The sequence below is a fragment of the Mastomys coucha genome, unplaced genomic scaffold, assembly GCF_008632895.1.
Source record: "Mastomys coucha isolate ucsf_1 unplaced genomic scaffold, UCSF_Mcou_1 pScaffold6, whole genome shotgun sequence".
NCBI classification, from domain to species: domain Eukaryota; kingdom Metazoa; phylum Chordata; class Mammalia; order Rodentia; family Muridae; genus Mastomys; species Mastomys coucha.
This window is the reverse complement of record NW_022196912.1, coordinates 23,852,092-23,872,204: the sequence shown is the minus strand read 5'-3', so window position 1 is coordinate 23,872,204 and position 20,113 is coordinate 23,852,092. Positions and strand designations below refer to the sequence as shown.

Here is a 20,113-nt window from a genome sequence, read left to right as displayed (position 1 = left end):
CATGGATGGGTTTACTCTGTGGAAACTGGCTTCAGCCACAAGGTGAATCAGGAGCCCAAGACATTTGAAAACCACAGAGACCAACAGAATGAAGTTTGTTTTTCCCACAAAACGCCCATCTTACTGTCCTCTGCCATCCACAGGTAGAGTAGGCTGGCCTGTGAGTCCTAAGGCTCTGCCTGTTTCTGCCTTCCTAGTACTAGAATTACAAATACACATTTGGCTTTTAAAGCATACATTGTAGAGAACCATTTTACAGACTGAGCAATCTCCCTTGTCCCTGTTGTTTGATTTCTTAATGACAGCTGTTCTGACTGGGACTAATGGGACTTCCCACCTCCCCGGCACAACCAGTGTTTCTCTGTGTAGCCCTGGCTGTCCTGGATCCCACTCTATAGACCAGGCTGGCCTCGAACTGAGAGATCAGCCTGCCTCTGTCTCCCAAGTGCTGGGATTAAAGGCAAGTAACACCATCCCCTGGGGTCAAGTGGAATTTCAATACAGGTTTTTGTTTGTTTGCTTGCTTCAGAGTCTTATATAGCTCAGGCTGACACTGAACTCAATATGCAGCTGAGGATGACCTTGAACTCCAAATCCTCCTGCTTCTACCTCCCAAATGCTGGGATCACAGGTCTATGCCACCATACCTCACTAAGTCTATGTGGTTTTGACTAGCATTTCTCTGATTGGCCTTAGTACTCTTGCGGGACTCAGTTTAAGTGGGATGCTGAAACTAAGACTCCTTGGAAAGGGCCCCGAGGAAATCAGTCACAATTAGGGAACAGTAAGAAATCCCATCTCTATTGAGACTTCAGAATCTGGATCCTCTTCATGTTCAATGGACTTCAACATTTACATTATCTGTAGTTTTGATTTTTAAAACATTTGAAAATTTCATACATTTATTACCTCCCACCCCCTTTTAACTCTACTAGCCACCCGAGGTCTGGCCCTAACTGAATATTGGTCTTAAAAAAAAAAAAAAAAAAAAAGCCAAGCATGGTTTGGTGGTATAATATCTTTAATCCCAGTACTTGGTAGGAAGAGGCAGGCAGACATCTGTGAATTCAAAGCTGGACTAGTCTACATAGTAAGTTTCAGGACAGCCAGAGTTACACACATAGTGAGACCTTGTCTCAAAAACAAAACAACAACAACAAAAAAAACCCAAACCAAACCAAATCAATAAAACCAATCAACCAGCTAACCAAACAAGAAACCCCCCAAAAAAGTGAAAAAAAAATCTGGGTATGGTATCATGTGACCATAATCTCTGCAATCCTGCCCTTGGGAGATGATGAGGGTAGGATAATCTTGAGTCCCACTGTAGCACATTAAACATGAGAGCACACGCATGTACACATGTACATGAACTGCACACACACACATACACACAGTGTCTGTTCATACCATTAACACATTTACACATTACACATTTACAGAGTACAGCCTATAGTGTGCAGTCATATTTTCCTACAGAAGCAAGCAGATGTTCAGTTCTATGACGCACACACCTGCCTTTTGACTCCCTTGCATACCTGCATTAGCACCAGTGGCCAGTGAAGACTGTGGGCATGGCAGGCTCAGCTTTCTGGGCTTTGTAGTTTGACACCTTTTATTTAATTTTTTATTTTAAATCTCTTTCCAGTTTCAGGTTGTCAGGAAAGCTCTCTGCTCTGGAGGAGGCCCTTTGAAGACCACAGTACAGCCCTGTAGGTCTGCCCTGGAATGCCAGTCAGTAGCTTAGGAGAGAAGCAAGGGAGCTGGTCACACGATCCTGCCTTGTCATCACACCAGTGACTAGGGAACCGAACAGAGGGTGATGGTAAGCAGACATGAAGAGCAGGGTGCTAGGAGGGAAAGATCCTCATCAGAGATCAATACGCTCTGCCTCTGCCATCCTATCCTGCCAGAGGGAGCAGGTCCTGCCCAGCCCACAGATCTGGATATTTCTGGACTGTTGCTGAAATGACTGCTCCTTCTCCATCCTATGCTATTCTCTGTGGCCACACTTTTAGTCTTGGGCCATCTCTGAAACAGGCCTGGTCCTTGATGCCCTCCAGGGCTGCTAAAGTATAACACTCTGGGGCACTGTGTAAACTCAGTTCTGCTGTATTGGGAAGACAGGAAAAATAGCCCATGTGTGGCCCTGATTCAGTTCTTCAACAAGAACATGACATTTCTGGTAAGCAATTACAATTAGATTTTTAGAGCCTCGAGTTTTCAACTGATCACATGCAGGATTAGGAAGGATAATTTCAAGTACTGAATTCTGCCTGATTAGCTAATAAATGAGGTGATCTGCTGGTGTAGAAGTAATATAATACAGCTTACACAGCCTTCAGGGCATGACAGATGTCGCGTGTCCTGTCTGTCAGCTGCCTCAGAGATTACTCTGTCCCTGTCCTTTCCTCACAGCCAGGGAATCTCTTGTCTTCCTCATCTTTTCTGGCAGCCTCTGGCAGCAGAGTCTTCAGAGAGTTTTCTAGATGTCATTCATGGGACAAAGGGGGCTAGTTAACAAATACATCATTTATGTGTTGTAATGTTTTGCCTACCATATGTATTTATTTGATGTCTGTGGAGGCCAGAGGAAGGTGCTGGCTCCTCTGGACCTTGAGTTACTGTCACGTATGAGCCCCCATGTAAGTGCTGGTAATCAAACCCAGGTCCTCTGGAAGAGCAGCCAGTGCTCTGCACCACTGAGGACTGAGGCATCTCCCAACTCTAAGGAGGACCATTTTAAAGGTTTATTTTAAATGTAATTATGAGTACGTGTATGATGTGTGTACATGTATGATGTGTGTATGTGCATGTAGAGGGTGTTGTATTCCCTAGGGCTATTTCAGGCAGATGTGAGCTACCATATATAGGGCTGGCTTCTCTGGGAGAGTAACAGTATGTGTTCTTGAATCACTGAGCTATTGTCCGTTCCCTAAGGAAGCTACTGAAGAACTTCAGTAGGTTTCTGCATTTTGGAGATACCTTTTACTCTCGGCGACCTGATATTTTTAGTTGTAGCCTTTGTTAAATGAGGATTTTAAAAATGGAACACTGGGTAATTATTTCATTCTCCAATAATGTATAAGGAGCAACGTACCTCTGATTTTATCTTTCTCTGGATATTTTCACTGTAGACAGTGAGGAGTATGATGTGCTCTGGAGAGCAGTCCTAGAAACAGCTGACCAGAGTAACTCTTGCTCTCAGGCTGGTTACTCTCCACAAGAGCTCGGGCTCCTCAGTTGTCACCACATATATGCTGAGGTTGGCCCTGTTCACGAAGGACCTTCCAAGCCAGGTACTGAGCTTGGGGTATTGCTAGGCAGGACAGTAGGAGTGATTAGCTCATCTTAGCTACAAAAGCAGTTGGGAAACTTTTAAAAAGAGGGTGAGCACCCTCAACAATTTAGTTCAGGCTCCTAACGAAAGATGTTTACTGTAGGCAGGATGTGGTGGCGCACGCCTTTAATCCCAGCACTTGGGAGGAAGAGGCAGTCAGATTTCTGAGTTTGAGGCCAGCCTGGTCTACAGAGTGAGTTCCAGAACAGCCAGGGCTATACAGATAAACCCTGCCTCAAAAAACAAACAAACAAAAAAGATGTTTACGGAAAAGAAAATTTGATTATAATCTGTAAGAGAATGCATGTCTCCTCCAGGAATGGTCACTCAGGGACAAGGATGGATGGATGTGAACCCTGCCAGAAGCAGTATGATCTGGAATGGCCCACTCCCACCACTCTTCTCACACAGTCCAGCCCTTGCCTGTAGAGGAAGCAGCTATGTGGCAAAGGTTCTCCGGGCCAGTGCACAATGCAAGCTCCAGGTTTTGCTATCTGGAAAGTGCTGATCTGCATACACTGTCAGACAGACGGGGAGTGATGGACTGATTAACCAGTGCTCTCTTTCTGAGGGCTTGCTCCTTGGGACTCAGCTGGATGGTACTCAGGGTCGATGGTGGGCTATTGCCTTTCATCAAGGCCGCAGTATACTGTACAAGTATGCAAGGCCTTTTCAAGATCTGGAGACAAGAGGGGTTGTAGAAGTCTGTATTCTGACGTGTGACTCAAGGGTCAGTGCTGAAATGTCAAGGCACAGAGAGGTGGACTGTCCCCAAATCAAAAGGTAGAATTTATTTACTAAAGCAGCCTTGCCAGCAGGATTCGAGCCATCATCTGCCCCCCCGGCCACTGCACTGTCAACAGCTGTGCTCCTGCAGACGCCCTCACCTCTCAGGGAAAGGTGATCTGGTTCCTCCTTTGCCGCTCATCATTGTCTCCTCATGGACACCTGTTTTTTCTGAGTTTTTTTTTTTTTTTTTTAATGTCACTTCTGAGCATTTTCACTTGCTTGTGTGTATTAATGTGTATTGTGTGTATTGTGTGTAATGTGTATTGTGTGTCTACCAACACAAACCACAGATAGTGGCTTAAACAATAGAAACTTCTTTCTCATAGTCCTCAAGGCTAGGGGCTCTGAGATCAAGATGTCCCAGCAGATGTCTTTATTCTGAGACCCTCCCCTTGGCCTGCCGGGAGCTCCTACCTGCTGGTGCTCACAGGGCTCTTTCTTTGGGAGCTTGCTGAGGGAGCTCTCTGGTGAGGCGGCTGCTTCTGAGGACACTCAGACTCCTGGAGCAGGAGCTCAGGCTGGGACCTCAATTGTCTCCAACACGCTCTGCCTCCAAGTATGACTGCACTGGAGAGAGGCATGATCATGTGGAACCATTCGGCACTCCTCACGGTCTCATGGTCTTCTACTCTCAAGAGTCTTTTCACTCATGACCTTTTGTTTCTTTCCCTTTTTGAGACAGGGTCTCACTATGTAGCTCAGGCTGTCTTGGAACTTGACATGTATACTAGGCTGGGCTTGAATTGACAGAGATCCACAGGTGTGCGCCACCACGCCCCGCTTTAGGAGCATTTTAAAAAGGAGAGGAGGCATGGACGATAAAAGACTAGGGTTCTAGGTGTATTCCATCATGCTCAGCTTTTTATGGGATACTTGCATTCCAAACTTGGATATTTTGGTTGCAGCTTATACAACAAACACTTTATTGACTGAGACATCTCCATAGCCTTGCATGGTCTGCTTTACAACTCTTTCTGGCTACCCAGTAACCAAATCCAAGAACTGTTACAAAAACAGAGCTGGGCTTACTCAATGCCCTGCTGGGAGGAATGTGGTTGAAGAGGACTGGCTAACAAGCATTCATTCAGAAGGGAATCTGAATGTGAGCAATTTCTTTGATGATGTGCAATGCATTTGAATGATGGACAGATATTTCCAAAGGGACCTATATAAAATTGTATTTTTGAGGAAAACTACTACTTCAAGAAGATTAAGAAAGAAAAATCCTATCAAAATGCACACTGAAATGTCTAGACTGGACCCAGAGGCCTCCAATAGGAAGGCACCTCCTTTCTCCTGTGGCACAGGACATCATTTCTAAAGGTGTTATAGGTTGACTTAAGTCTGCTTACACAGAGACTTTACCGTGCTTGAGAGGTTGTTTGTGAGGCCAGCTGGCAAGGTCTCCTCTGGGATGATGGCGATGCTCTGTGTGCTGCCCATGTGGCTGCCTCTCAGCTGCTCCTGGCTATGCCCCAAACAACAAAGTAATCCCCTAAAAACACAGGTTCATGGTCAAGATCTCAAATCATTCAGAAGGATTTGGCATAGAAAGTAGAATGCACTTGTTATCAAGCCAAGCCATTCTCTTCCTGAGCAGCCATCAGAATGGCTCAGCGTGCTGGCTCCAGATGTGCGATCTATATTTACATGCTGAGAGCTGTGAGACACCTTCCAGTAACTAGCACGGATGGCACAGTTACCGAGAAGCACACACCATCTTCTCAACTTCGGGTTAATACAAAGTTGAAATAAACATGTTTGCATAGCTATTTGTACGTGAGCATACCTGTGACATAGACTCCTGGAAGGGGCTTCACTGCGTTGAAGAGAAAGGATGCTTTAACTGGCCCTCTCAGGTTACAGAAAACACTGTAAGAATGGAAGTTCTCAGTACAAGTACACAGATGAGAAGTGCAGGAGGAGGCTTTGAGCTGCTGGGGCATGGGCATTATTTACCTTTAATATTTGTCAACCTTGTGGGCCAAGGTTCTCCCTGCTGTTTAATGGGCACATCTCTGGCATCTAGTGAGCTTAAGCACTGTCTAGTTTTTTTACTGTCTTGTATTTCTTCTTCAGAGAGTTGCCTGTTTACATCACCCTGGAGGAATATTTACTTATGTGCCGACTGCAGAAGCTTCAGCAGCAGAGTGGCGGAATCACAAACACTTGCTTCCTCCCTCTACCTGCTTAGTGTCCTCTCCATCCTCCAGTGCACATCAAGTATGGGTTCCTTTCATAAGCAGAGGGGAACTAAACAAAGCACTTAGTGGGGTACAGGGGACACTGGAGACACTGAACCCAGGGCCTCACCCATGCTATGCAAATCCTCTCAGATGAGCTACCTTCCCAACCCTGTTCCTGGCCAGCATGGCAAGTCTAAAGGCAATTTCCAAAGGTACTTTGACTGATCATAGCATTCACAGAGTAAGTCTCCCAAGGTCAAAAACTGAAGGAAAAAAAGTTTCTTTTTGGATAAGAAAACAAAACAAAACAGAACAGAACAATAACAACCCCCCCAAAAACCATGCAGCAAGGGTTAAAATAAGTCTTAACTGCTCTGCATCACCTGTCATCGCCTCACAGTCGTTAGTCTTTACCCGAGACACTGAAGTGGGTTTCAGCTTGCACTGTGAGTCCTAAGGTACCTAAGTGGTGGATTAGTGGGAATCACCCTGAGAATGGCCTAGACAGCTGAAGTTAGACCCCAGGATGGAGAAGTGTTCCAGAGAAGCCAGAAAAGCCACCCTGGGAGCACCTATCAAGTCTCAGCAGTCACATCCCACGACAGTGCCTCCCAGATAACCTTCACAGACACTTTCCTGCCACCAATCTCTACTTCCCACTGGGGTCACCTCTAAAACAAATACTCAAGCCCCGAGTCATCAGGGATGTCCACGCAGGTGACTGGAGCCTCCTCAGCAACTCTGACTCCTACCTGACTCAGACAGACAGACAGAGGAAGGGCAGTCAAAGGCAGGGACGATGATCCCCAGTGACCCCGGCTTTCCTTTACTCTTGGCTTAGTCATCTGTCCTGATTTATGGTGCATTATAGTAAAGCAAATGGTTCTGGAGGACGTAGGGTTAGCCTGTGGCCTGCATTTTTGATATGACAGTGTGAGGGGAGATTCTGGGACCTAAGCATTTACACAAAGGGAAGCAATCAGTACATAAGGAAGAGCTTGCAGGGTCAAATAACAGGACAGCAATATAATGTACTATTTCATCATACCATCACGGTAATCCCTAAGGATTGTCCGTCCGTGTGTGTGTGTGTGTGTGTGTGTGTGTGACATACAGCATGTACTTCCAATGACTCCTGAATAGAACACACATGAACATGATCATTCTGACTGAGGCTGAGATGCAGAAATGGAGAAAGAGACACATCTGTCATATCTTCCAAACTGAACTGAGGACATCTGCAGCACTGCCACCCTCTCACACCAGCACAATGGGAAAAACAGATGTAAAAATAGAAGTGATATATTCAACTATTAACAGAGGCAAAACTGAATATAGCAGCACACAGTGGCTCTGACGTACAGGCTGTCTCAAGTGGACGGGGACCTGCCAGTACCTACTTCCCTCTATTTGTGTCCAATCCGATGTCTGTAAGTGGAGGAGGAGATAGTGAGAACCTTACAAGCCAACAGCAGCAAGTGACGCTCTGATGGCTGGGAGTGAGGGGGCTGTTTGCCCAGGGTAGACTCTTGTCCCAGGAATTCCTTGCCCCACCAGGAAGGACCATTGTTTCATTGTTCTTAAACTACCTGAACAGTAGTGTGTGGATCAGGCAAGCAAACTGGTGGCAAGGCTGCTAGATGAGGAGAAAAAGCACAGCATAAAAGAAGATGGAGAAGCTGGGAGATACACACAGCATGTATAGGCATTCCTTTTAGTGTTCGATACTGTTCAGTTGTATGGATACACTACAACTTGTCTATTTATCTGTGGATGAACACTGAGCATGACTTCCTTTTGCTTAGCTGGTGCCTTCTCCCCTATTCTTCCATATAAGTTCTTTGTCCTTTGACATCAGAGACAGGGACACATGATGAGACACCTGGTGGGGGAGCAGAGCTTTTGGGGATCACTCTGGGAAGACAGCCTGACAAGTTCAAAGCCCATGACAAGAAGAGTAGAGCTGACCTGGAAGCGAATGAAGACCCTGCAAAGGTTCCATTTGGGTGCACCAAACAGGCCTCTCATAGGCTGCTTCTGTGCAGAAGCAAGCAAAACTGTGATTGACACGTGCTCGGCAGAGGCCAACCCATTCCGGGTACCCACAAAGATCTGACCTCCCTCAGGACCCTTCATGTCACTCTGGCAGGAAAAAAAGAAATTTCTCTCGCTTTGGTTCACACTTGGAGCAAGTTTACTCTGATGAAGTGAACTAATGAACCTTCCCAATTTAGGTTCCCTCCTTGACAGAAGAGAACAAATAAGCAGTGCTAGAAATGACCGAGTACCGAGACGACAGACGAGGCATGAGTCTGCAGGTGCCTGAGGAAGGCACCCACAGTGTCAGCTTCAGTGTGCAAGTGTTGTTGCTTATACACAGCTCTCTATTCATTTGCAGGTAATTGGTTGGTTTGGGGAGTCTAATGGCCTCAGACTGGTGCTGATCCTCCTGTATCAGCTGCCAGAGTCCTGGGATGGATGGCTTGCAAAGCTCATCCTTGTTTATACTTTCACCAGGTTTCCTCTCAGGCTTCAGGTTTAATGAATGAGTTATATTTTAAAGTTATTTCTTAACAAAAATAGACCAGAACATAGTTTATAAATAAGCATATGTAAATTCCTTATAAAAGATATTAAAGTTTTCTCCTTTATCAACACTACTGTCTCAGCCCTGAGGTTTGTAAATTTTTTCTGGTCAGCTCTTCTGAATTCTAACACTAACCAAGTTTTATTTCCCCAGCTAGGGAGTCACGAACCATCTTCTCAGCTTGGCAGTCTCTCGGTTCACTTTGGAGCTGGGACTTCCCTGAACCTTCCTGCCAAGGCGCTGGAAGCCACAGCCCTGTCCCTCACTGGAGGGCGAAGGGAGGACAGCAACACACTGCTTGTTAATGTTCGCAAGGATTAGATGAGGTATGTGCATGAGACACTGAAGCCTCAGTGACGGTTCCTGCTGTCCTTCGTGGGCTCAGAGAATGATCTTTGCACATGCACGCCCATGTTGATGGCTACAGTAGTGGAGACAGCCAGGAAATAGAACAGATGAATAGAGAACATGCTAGTGTGTGCACAGTGGAATGCTACGTAGTCAGAAAGAAAGGTGACATCATGGCAACTGCAGGGAAATGGATATAACCGGAGGTCACAAGCTAAGCCAAGTAAAACAGACTCAGAAAGACAAGGGCCATGTTTTCTCTTCTATGCAGTATCTAGTTTTGAAGTTGTGTGTGTGTGTGTGTGTGTGTGTGTGTGTGTGTATGTGTGTGATAACTAGGAAGAAGATGATGAGGGAGAGGAAGAGCTGCAGAGCTGGTCAGGGAGGTGGGAAGTAGAGAGTGACTGAATGTGTGTAAAGAAGAAAGCAGATACGAGGACAGACTGAGGGGAGGAAGGGTCCAGCTTCTGCTGGAAGGGTGGGGTGTGGGGGAGGGGAGTACATGAGAAGGAAGTATAATGTGACCGTGTGATGTGTGTGAAGATGCCAGCATGAGGCCTATGACTCTGTATACTAACCTAAGGGCCAAATAGAAGAAAACAAGACAAGGAGCTCTGTTAGTCAGTGAGCCTTGTCACCTCTGCCACCAAGAGGCTAGTAAGACATGGCTATGTTTATGCTCTAGTCTCCTTCCTAAGGTGTCCCCAGCATCCAGAGCATGGTTGGCACCTAACAGGCTAAGCGAATATTTATCTACTGAATGAGCATATACAGGAAATACAGTGATACTTTATGGATAAGGAAACAGCCATGTGGCCTCCACATGGGTGCCATGGGGCCTCCCAGTGACTTAGAGGGGACCAGGAGAGAGCTCTCCTGTTTGGTTGTCTTCTCCCGCCCCACTCCTAGTTCTTAACTCATTATATAATCTTCAGGGCTGTATTAGATGTAAAAGGAGTTCTTCAAGTTTGAAACCTACCGTGGTGTCCACAGCCTTGACAGCTTCTGTGGGAATGTGCTTTGGAACAGGCTCGGCCTGGGACAGTGTCACACATCCTGAAGCCCCTAAGGTGATGACCACAATGTGGCAGCCCCGTTCTAGGAGAACCAACGCAGCCTTCCCAGCCGTGGTTGGGTCGCTCACAGTGTGTCCTGTTAAAATCTCAGCCTGGAATACACACCAGAGAGGAAGCAGTGGTGAGAAAAAGAGGCCGAGGTCTGCTCAAATCTGCCCTTTAGGAAACATGTCCCCCTCTTTTCTCATAACAATCAGGGCAGTGGGAACCTTGAAGGATATTGGCACAGAAGCATAAATAAGAGAAGCAAAATGAGGACAATGAAAGTAGCTGTTTAAAATACTCTCTGAATGGGCAGTTGTCTCATGCTTAATGTCTCAGTGTTTGGGAGGTCAAGAGTTAATGCCAAAAACAAAAACTCCAGACAAAACAAAGCACTCTTGGGGGGCTGGAAAGATGGCTCCCTGCTTAAGAGCACTTGTAGCTCAAACAGAAGACAGGATTAGCTCCCAGCACCCACATGGTGGCTTGCAATCGTCTGTGACTCTAGTCCTAGAGGCTCTGACCCTGTCTTCTGACCTCCACAGGTACCAGTCACATATGAAGTGCACATACATATATGCGGGTAAAACATACAAATGCATAAAATAAATCTAAAAATATTTGGCCTCCCACTCTCAGAGATCTACCTGCCTCTGTTTCCTGAGCTCTGGGACTGAAGGTGTGCACCACCTGGCTTGTTTTCACTTTCCATCCACTCTGGGGATGGGCTAGTCAGTGCCGCTGTGTTGACAGCTTTCGGGATGAATGGAGACTGACTGCTCAGTTGTTCTCAGTTCCTCTAGATATAGAAGTTGGGACAACAAATGCAGTCTCCAAAAGAAAGCAAGGAAGGTAGGAAGTGGAGAGGGAGCCATTATGAGGGACTCTGTGTATGCTGCACCTGTAAACACAGGCACCTAAGCTGGATACCACTGCCCAGGCCTCCCCTGGCCCAGCAGGGCCCAGGCCTCTCTCATGCTCTTGCAGACTACTTGGTTTTGTTTGCCTCTACCTGCCACCATCTCCATGACTTTTCTGAAATCACATACAATAAATGAGGAGGGTTTATGCAGGATCAGTATTTCTCTCCAGGAATAGTAAAGAGTCTTGGGCTGAAACTGGGCCAAGAGGCACCCCTCTGGCATCTTTGGGGTGCTTCTATACTTGTGACACAGGTAGCTAAAAATAGCACTTGATGAATTAGTACTTTTTGACTCAAAGTATATAAGTAAATTCTCTTTTCCTTATTCAAGTTTAACCATATGCTATATACGACAGCATGTAAGCCCTGCTTGTGCTTGCTGTGAATATGTTCAGATTAAACACATTTGTTCCATATAAAAGCACTCTGTGTGTGTGTGTGTGTGTGTGTGTGTGTGTAGGCTGCTCAGATGGCACTTGCCACTAAGCCTAATGGCCTGAGTTCAATCCCACGGCTCACCTGGTGGGAGGAGAATATTGGTTCCCTCAAGTCCTTTGACAGTTCCATATACATGCCATGGTATATGAGCATGCATGCACACACACACACACACACACACACACACACACACATACACACAATGTATAAAAAACTTTTAAGGTATATTACCAAATTCTGTATTACAATCTAATCATATGCTGTACATTCATAAGACTGACATTGCATCTCACTTTTATTTGCTCAGATCATGCCCAAATTAATCTTTTTGTCATACAAAAAACATCCCTCAAGTGCCTGCTCATTGCATCTGCGATTCCAATAGCAGAAGCTGCCTGAACCTGGCCATGTACCTTCTCTTTTAGTTTTCTGTGTGACCCCTGTGCACAGTCTGAAGCCATTTTTTCATTTTAAGTATTTTCTTAATTTTGTGTGTGTGTGTGTGTGTGTGTGTGTGTGGTGTGTTTTGATGTGTGTGTGTAAGAGAGTGTGTGTATTGATATGTGTGTGTGTGTGTGTGTGTGTGTGTGTACACCAAGACAAGTTATGTGTAAGTATTCTAACCAACAGTCCCACTATGCTCCAGGCATGAGTGAAGAATCTCTCAGCCTTGGAATTTTTCAACTCTCGCCTCAGGCACCACAGAGCAAGGAGAACCATGCCAGGCCCTATCTGAATTCCCTAGGATAGAAGCTGGGACTGGCAAAAATTATAGCTGCTTTGGAGAATTTATTATATAGCAATAGATAAGTATATAACAGGGGCAGGATACAATAATGTGTCTTAATGGGATTTGTAATTGAATGGAGAAGATACACGAGCTGAATAGATATTTGGGCTATGAAAACTGTCTGAAGAACAGTGTCTTTTAAGCTTCCACCCGGGAAATCTAAGCCAGTTTGGTGGTTGAGAGAAATGTAACCTCATATTGTGAAATGGTCTCTATCTCCCACAATTCCTTTTTCCTAGCCCAATGCCTGGCCATGGTGGTTGCTCAAAAATGTTGCATAAACTACTGTGGTTTGTTAAAATTAGTTTCCATGTAGCAGCCTTCTTTGTCCTGTATGTCCTGACAGATGAAATTATCAAGCAAGTAGGTTAAGAAAGCCTAGACCTTCATTTAGCCTTAGAACCGGAGGAGAGCTAGCCTTTGCTGAGCATCTCCACAATGAGAGAGAATTCCAATCTAAGGCTGACTTTCTATACAAATGATGATTGATAAGGTCTCCCTGCTAATAGAACTTATTAAAGAGTAGATTATATCACCACACTGACAGGCATGCTGGGCAGATGTGCACATCATGTTCCTTAGATGAGACACTGCTTCCCTCTTTCAGCAGGCTCAGTGGGAGTCAGTGTCCCGCTGCCAGTGCTGCTACAGGATCTGTACACTAGAAGGTAGTGCAGAAGCTACTGCAGAACGTTTACACTAATTACAATTGCCAGATAAAATACAGGAGCTCACAGTTAAATTTGATTTTCAGAAAAAAAGCAACCAATGGTTTTATATGTTTTTTGTTGTTGTTGCTGTTGTTTACTGATTATTTGAATTTTTTTGCTGTTGTTTATTGATTATTTGAAATTAAGATTTTTGGGTTTTTTGTTTGTATTTTTATTTGTTCAACTTGTCAACTTTAATATTAATTAGTCCTTCCCCCTTACTTCCAGCACTAAGGAGTTGGGGAAAGATGGAGCTCTGTGAGTTTGAGCCCAGCCTAGTTTACAGAGGGAGTTCCAGGATAGTCAGGGCTACTCAGAGAAACCCTGTCTTGAAAAATCAACCAATCAATCAATCAATCAATCAATCAATCCAGGAAATGTGGAATACTTAAAAAAGAAAACAGTACATCCATATTTGAGGACTGGAGGGTGCTAACATAGGGGAGAGGTTTAGTCAGTGTCAAATTATGGGGCATGGCTCAGAATCCTTTATGGCCACAAAAGGCTTAGTCGTTTCCTTTCCTCCACACCCCAGTAAACTGAAAATCTCTTTTTGCTGAATTTACATATGCTCAACTGATGTGGTTCATCTGGCCTCTCTGTTTTATCCAGTTGCCTGCAAGTCCCTCATAGAAGAAGCAAGTCAGTTGTCTGTACCTCGCTCTCGTTGCAGCAGAAAACACTGGAGAGGGTATAGAACTGGGGGTCCAGGTCAGCCATGGCCGGAGCTGGGTTGAACAAGGTTTTCACTGCAAAGAAATGGGAAAGGGGCACAATAGTCATCATTTCAAAATGTTGATTTAATCCTTTTACTTGTTTTTTAGGTTAGCTGTAAAGTAATGGGGTTGGTGCGCATACAGACTCTAAGGGAGAGAAAGCTGAGAGCCATCATCAGTTTACACTCACAAGATAAAATCACCTAGTAAACCACAGATACAGAAAGATTTGGGATCTCAGTCTTCATACAGCCTAGTATCACTCCTTTCTTGTATCCCTTTCCTCTGTTTGTTTTTACCTTCCTACTTCAGCTTCAAGGGTGAGCATCATATTTTCCACTAACATGAGTCTAAAGGTCAGGTGAAGACAACAAGAACATTAAAGTGAAAATATGGAGAACATGTATGAATTTGGATGGAACAGTGAACACTTTTGGAGGCCAATTTAAGTGCTTCTCTGTGGGGCGGGTTCAGGGCAGAAAAAAGCGACAGGAAAGAAACAGCAAAGAATCGAGATTTTCCTGATAGTAACAGTATGTAGGAAACTAAGGTAAATATGCATATTTGGTAAACCCAGGTATGCCTCCAAAATAGATGAAAATTACTCATGCCAACACACACATGCACATGTGTGCACGCACGCACACACACACACACACACACACACACACATATACACACCACCACCACCACCACCACACATACACTCCTGCCCCTTCCACTCTTGGCTCTAGGAGCTCTCTGGAACTATAAGATTGAGAAAGGGGGTAAATCAGAGACTTAGGTGCTAGCTCAGACTAGATAACTACAAAGAAGGATGGGAGGGGGCAGCAGAGCAAGAACAGGAGACTGTCACAGCTGTTACTACACTGACAGAGGAGAAAAGTAAAGCTTAGAGAGATGAGGCCAAGTGCTACATGTCATGCTCATCCTCTTGGACATGGGGAGGCTAGGACCTAACCAAGAGTCTCTTGGCTTTGATTTAAGGGTTTGATCCTCTTTAAAATAGCAACTTATCTAGACCAGATATCCAGAGCAACACATTCCTCAGTACCAATGTACAATATTACACAACAGCTTTTGGTGTGAAATTCTGCAAATTATTCTAAAGGTTTTAGAAATTCCATTTGCAAATCACTCCTGCTTTGTGACAAAATTAGGCTGGCCAGGCCTCAGTTCTCAGCTTGGATCCACAGCCTCACAGGGTAAATAATCTACCTGACTGGCCTCAAGTAAGATCCTTTAGCTGCAGTTCTTAGGGACTGCTCTAGAACAATGGCTACAAATTTGTTTACACAACAGGAGAGCCAGTTCAGATGTAGGGTATCCTGGTTCCACTTCCAGTTCACTGAATCAGAATCCTGGGCTATGATCAGGGAACCTACACATTTACAAGTTCTCTAGGTGGCTCTTGTAGCTAGCTCAGCAGTGACACACAACCCTGCCCCCAACACCCTGGGGAATGCTTATAGCTGATGAAGGTCCTAGCTGCTGCAACACTGTGTGCAGGTCTAGCCTGCATCTGTACTTTCCTAGGTTTTAATAGTTGGGTCAATCAGTGGTCTCAGCTAGTATAGTCTGACAGCATCACCACATTTTTGTTACTTTAGACTTTACAATGTCCTCCCACATAAACTCTATGCTTTTAAAAAACTTCTGCTCTGATTTTTATACAGGGCAATTGTTTGGCTTAAATTTAAAAATGCATGTAAAAGCCCTATGTAAACTATAAAGTGTTGTCCAAAAATGGAGGATTATTACTGTTATTATAGTGTCCTTTGCATACAGTCAACACCCATGCCTGTCCATCCCTCTTTCTCCTTCTGATAGAGTGGGTTTCTCATGTCTTGGGGTTAGAGATGTCCATTATGCATGAAAGTTCCAAGGACCCAGCATTTGAATGCAGCTAGGTTTTAAGTTTTCTGAATAGCACTGGGTTAGTCTGAATGAGAATGGCCCCATAAGCTCATCTGCTTCAGTACTTGGTCTCCAGTTGATGGAACTATTTGGGAAGGATGAAGAGGTGTGGCTTGTTTGAGGAGGTGTGTCTCTGGGTGGACTTCAAGGTTTCAAAAGCTCTACCATTCCCAGTTAGTGCTCTCTGCTTCATGCCTAAGATGTCAACTCTCAGCTATTACTCCAGAACCATGCCTGCCTGCCTGCTGCCATGCTCTCTGCCATGATGCCCACAGACTCTAAACCCTGAAACCGTAAGCTCCAAATAAACAATTTCTTCTCTAAGTTGCTGTCTTACTCAGTGATGTATTGCTGTGAAGAGACACTATAACTTCAGCAACTCTTGTAAGTAAAGCTTTTAATTGGGGCTGGCTTACAGTTTCAGAGGTTTAGTATGGTAGCATCATGGTGGGAGGCAGGGTGGCATGCAGGCAGATGGTGCTGGAGAAGCAGCTGAGAGTTTTATATCTAGTTTTGTAGGCAAAAGGAAGAGAGAACCACTGAGCCTAGCTTGGGCTTCAGAAACCTCAAAACCTACTCTCAGTGACACACTTCTTCCAACAAGGCCATGCTTCCTAATCCTTTTGAATAGTGTCATTCCCTCATGACTAAGCATTCAAATCTAAGAGTCCATGGGGGCCCATTTTCTTTGCTTTGGTCATGGTATCTTATGTCAGCAAAAGAAAAGTAATTAATGAAGCATATTGTGCTATGTTTTCCTCAAGCATTAAATTGAATGCAGTTGCTCATCTAGTGTGATCTTCAAGCCTGTATTCCTAAGCACATGGTTAGGCACAGGTCTGTATCAAGCTACCAGTAACAAAGATGCAGGATGAAGTCATTCTTTGAGAAGTTCCATTCCTCTAAAGATCCAGGATCTAGCAAGTCCTTTTCTATACTCATCTTACAGAAGGTGACAGGCATATTGCTATGAAGTACACTGATGCTCATGCTGCTGTTTATGGTGGAAAACCAAGGGAATTCACACATCTATCTGAGGACTTGCTTTAGAAAATTGTACTGGCTGGTCTAACTAGATTGGCTAGTCCTCTTTTTCCTTGATCTATGTGATCAATACTCTAAAGCTGCTAAAATGAACGAGGCTACCAATGCTTTATCAGAGCAATACCTCTATTCTTTATTAATCAAAAAGAAGGCAGTCTTGTGTCATTCCTTCCTTCTAAAAGAAAACCAAGCACGACTATATATGTATATGCTTGTGTAGAAGGGAAGAAGTCTGAGAGGTTACTCACTAAACTCATGAATGATCCACTATAAAGTCTGGTGGGATTAAGTATGATGATGGTAGATAGACCAGTGTTGTACTTCATAGAAAGACCCCATTCTTTGTACATGTATAGCATCTCTAGCAATGAAGAAATGATATTCACTTTAGTGGTGGAGGATGGTAGATAATGAATTAGGAGCCCAGTGAAATGCCATTAATAGTTAAATGATGGTATTATGTGGGTTTACTACACTGTTCTTCCTGTTTCTATATTTGCAATTTTCTACAATGAGAACAAATGTTAAATAAAATCACATTGTGTTTTAAGTATCAATGGTTGAAGTGAAGGACTCTGTAAATTGATTACTATATATTTTGCATAAAATCAAGCAAATCCTCTTTACCTATATTGCACTGTATATGGGGGGGGGGAGCATTCTTTCCAACTGTCACTGGTTATGTAAGCTCAGCATCTGATGTGTGGTTTATACTCCCTAAGCTTAGGGTAGAAGTGAAAAAATGCTATAAGGAAATCATCCTTCTTGGGTTCTGCTCTCCCAGGATGAAGAAACATGAGGAAATAGTGGATGCACGTAGTTAAAGAGAAGTACAAATGTATAATGCCTAAATGGAAAGATGATATCATCCTGGGATCAGGCAGAACCAGAGCCATGGAGCTACAGAGAGGATGACAGGACACAACAGTAAGTATCACTCATTACAGCGGGAGATGCATTGAACTCCTGGTTATCTTAAGCACATACCAATGGTGGAGACTAAGCTTGGAAGCTGAACAATGGGGTGGAAGAGAAGATGACCAGTTAAGAATGCCCTGAGAACTCACTCAGAGGGACAGAGGAGTAATGTCACCCCTAAGCAAAGGCACTGTGAGGAGAGTGGGTACCCCAATGCTGGCTTGGCTGTCTCTTCTCCATTGAAGGTTGTTTTTTTGAGACTTGAGCTATAAAACAGCTCCAAGTTTGGCCCACATGTGGGACAATGTTATTGCAAAAGTCTACACAGCCAGCCAAGAGGTTCAGCTTGCCAAATGGAAAACGGCTAAAGTGGCATTAAAAGACACTTTGTATCATACCTGGGATTTAATCTTGGCGATCTGACAATCTCAATTATTTATAATTGTCCCTGTAATGTTCCATTTGCTTTGAAATGAATATAAAGACCAGACCCAACACGAACTGTCTCACCACCAGCAGCCACATTGTCAGCTTGCAGCAGGTCTACCTAACCGCACTGTGACCCACCAGGGACTGATTTTGTTGTTTCTTTGTTTTGACTGTTAGCACTCTGTCTAAAACTGCTTTTATTTGGGTAAAACCCAGGAGAGTTTTGAGACAACGTACTCATGATAAAACTTTTCCTCTGCATTTTAAAAACTGACAGATCATCAGGTTCATAAGTTATAAATTTCACAGCATTAAGAGCCATCCGGTCAAACCTCATGCCGTCTTGATCCATCTCCCCTGGGATCTGAATCATCCTATCAGCTTGTATATTTGACTTGGCTGGCCACATGGTTAGACTCTTCAGGTATCAAAGTGCCTGTGTTAAGGGAACCCCTATGTTGTTTAACAATGGCTCCACAGTAAGAGTAGTGAGGCTGGAATTCAGATATGCCAACACTTTCACTTTTGGTGAAGAAGTCTAAGTTTTTTACCCAATGAAGTAAGAAAAAACTGTATGCCAAGGCGGCTAAGCTCAAATATACTCACAAAACTGGTAGGAAGGAGCTGGAGAGATGGCTCAATGGTTAAGAGCACTGTCTGCTCTTCCAGAGGTCCTGAGTTCAATTCCCAGCAACCACATGGTGGTGGCTCACAACCATCTGTAATGGGATCTGATGCCCTCTTCTGGTGTGTCTGAAGACAGCTACAGTGTACTCATATACATAAAATATATAAATCTTTTTAAAAAAACTGGTAGGAATGAAGATAAAATAGTGTTAGTTCTAACGCTGTACCTTAAGATGTAAAAGTTATGACTCTACTATATGTAAGAGCTTATCAAGAAGATGCAGAAGTTATGGCTCTTGGATGCATAAGAGCTCATCAAGATGCAAAGGGCATTAAAGTAGTTGAGCATGGTGGCAGGCATCTACAGAGGCTTTGGAATGCGATTCTCCAGACAAGATGGGACTGCTGGGTAGGGAAGACCATGCAGAATTAATTCGAAAGCACACTGGATCTTCTTAAAAAACGTGATGTAGAAAGCTAGGCATGGCAGTGCATACCTGTAACCCTGTGATTGAAAGACAGGGGCAGTTGCCGGGCGGTCATGGCGAATGCCTTTAATCCCAGCACTTGGGAGGCAGAGGCAGGCAGATCTCTGAGTTTGAGGCTGGCCTGGTCTACAGAGTGAGTTCCAGGACAGCCAAGGCTATACAGAGAAACCCTGTCTCAAACACCCCCATCCGCCGCCCCCCCCCCCCCAATAAAAAGACGGGGCAGGAGGATCAGAAATTCAAGGCCAACATAGGACCTTGTTTCTTTTTTCTTTTTTCTTTTTCTTTTTTTGGTTTTTTGAGACAGGGTTTCTCTGTGTAGTCCTGGCTATCCTGGAACTCACTCTTCAGACCAGGCTGGTCTCGAACTCAGAAATCCACCTGCCTCTGCTTCCCATACCTTGATGCCATAAGACCCTCAGCACCTGAAGAAGAAGAGCTGAGCCACAGGTGATGAAGGAAACATTTCTGGACCCCATCAAAGTGACAGCCCGAGGTTGGTCAGGCTGCCTGTGTGTCAGGCTGACACTAGCTGTCCCTGTGGCTAGGGTCTCACCTGTGCTGGCTGTATGGCCCTCTCCTCCACCAGCCGGGTGGGCTGCTGGGAACTAGCAGCAGTGCACTGTGGACGAAACAGTGCACTCTGAGAAGCAGGGGTAGGAGGAGAGCGCTGCCTGCCGTCAGAGTGCACTGTATACTGGCAGGAGACAGGAGAAGCACACAGTACTCACTTTGCCTGTTTAGAACAAGTACAAGGCACAGACTGGGTTTTTGTTTTTCGACATTGGCTTTCTTGTTAGCCGTAG

At 44.6% G+C, this 20,113-nt stretch overlaps 1 protein-coding gene and 1 long non-coding RNA gene across 9 annotated transcripts in view; one reads left to right on the top strand and one right to left on the bottom strand.

Annotated features, from left to right (window-relative positions):
- The window catches only part of Rbks (ribokinase), a 73,372-nt gene that overhangs the window by 13,877 nt on the left and 39,382 nt on the right, over window positions 1-20,113 (bottom strand). The window contains exons 6-9 of one of the 8 annotated variants that reach the window (XR_004114680.1): window positions 13,826-13,917; window positions 10,230-10,418; window positions 5,919-6,001; window positions 2,371-5,624 (exon numbers count right to left, since the gene is read on the bottom strand). Coding sequence is in view for 3 of the 8 variants with exons in the window: in XM_031357624.1 (XP_031213484.1) it covers window positions 9,204-9,323; window positions 10,230-10,418; window positions 13,826-13,917 (401 nt within the window). In the remaining 5 variants the exon portion in view is untranslated. Of the gene's footprint in view, window positions 1-2,370; window positions 5,625-5,918; window positions 6,002-8,907; window positions 9,324-10,229; window positions 10,419-13,825; window positions 13,918-20,113 lie in introns of those variants that run through there. The other 7 variants (XR_004114676.1, XR_004114679.1, XR_004114678.1 and 4 more) reach the window with 7 other exon arrangements.
- LOC116080931 lies at window positions 1,173-18,816 on the top strand. The gene is made up of 3 exons (XR_004114682.1): window positions 1,173-1,825; window positions 9,056-9,228; window positions 17,630-18,816. It is a non-coding gene; the product is annotated as an uncharacterized LOC116080931 (long non-coding RNA).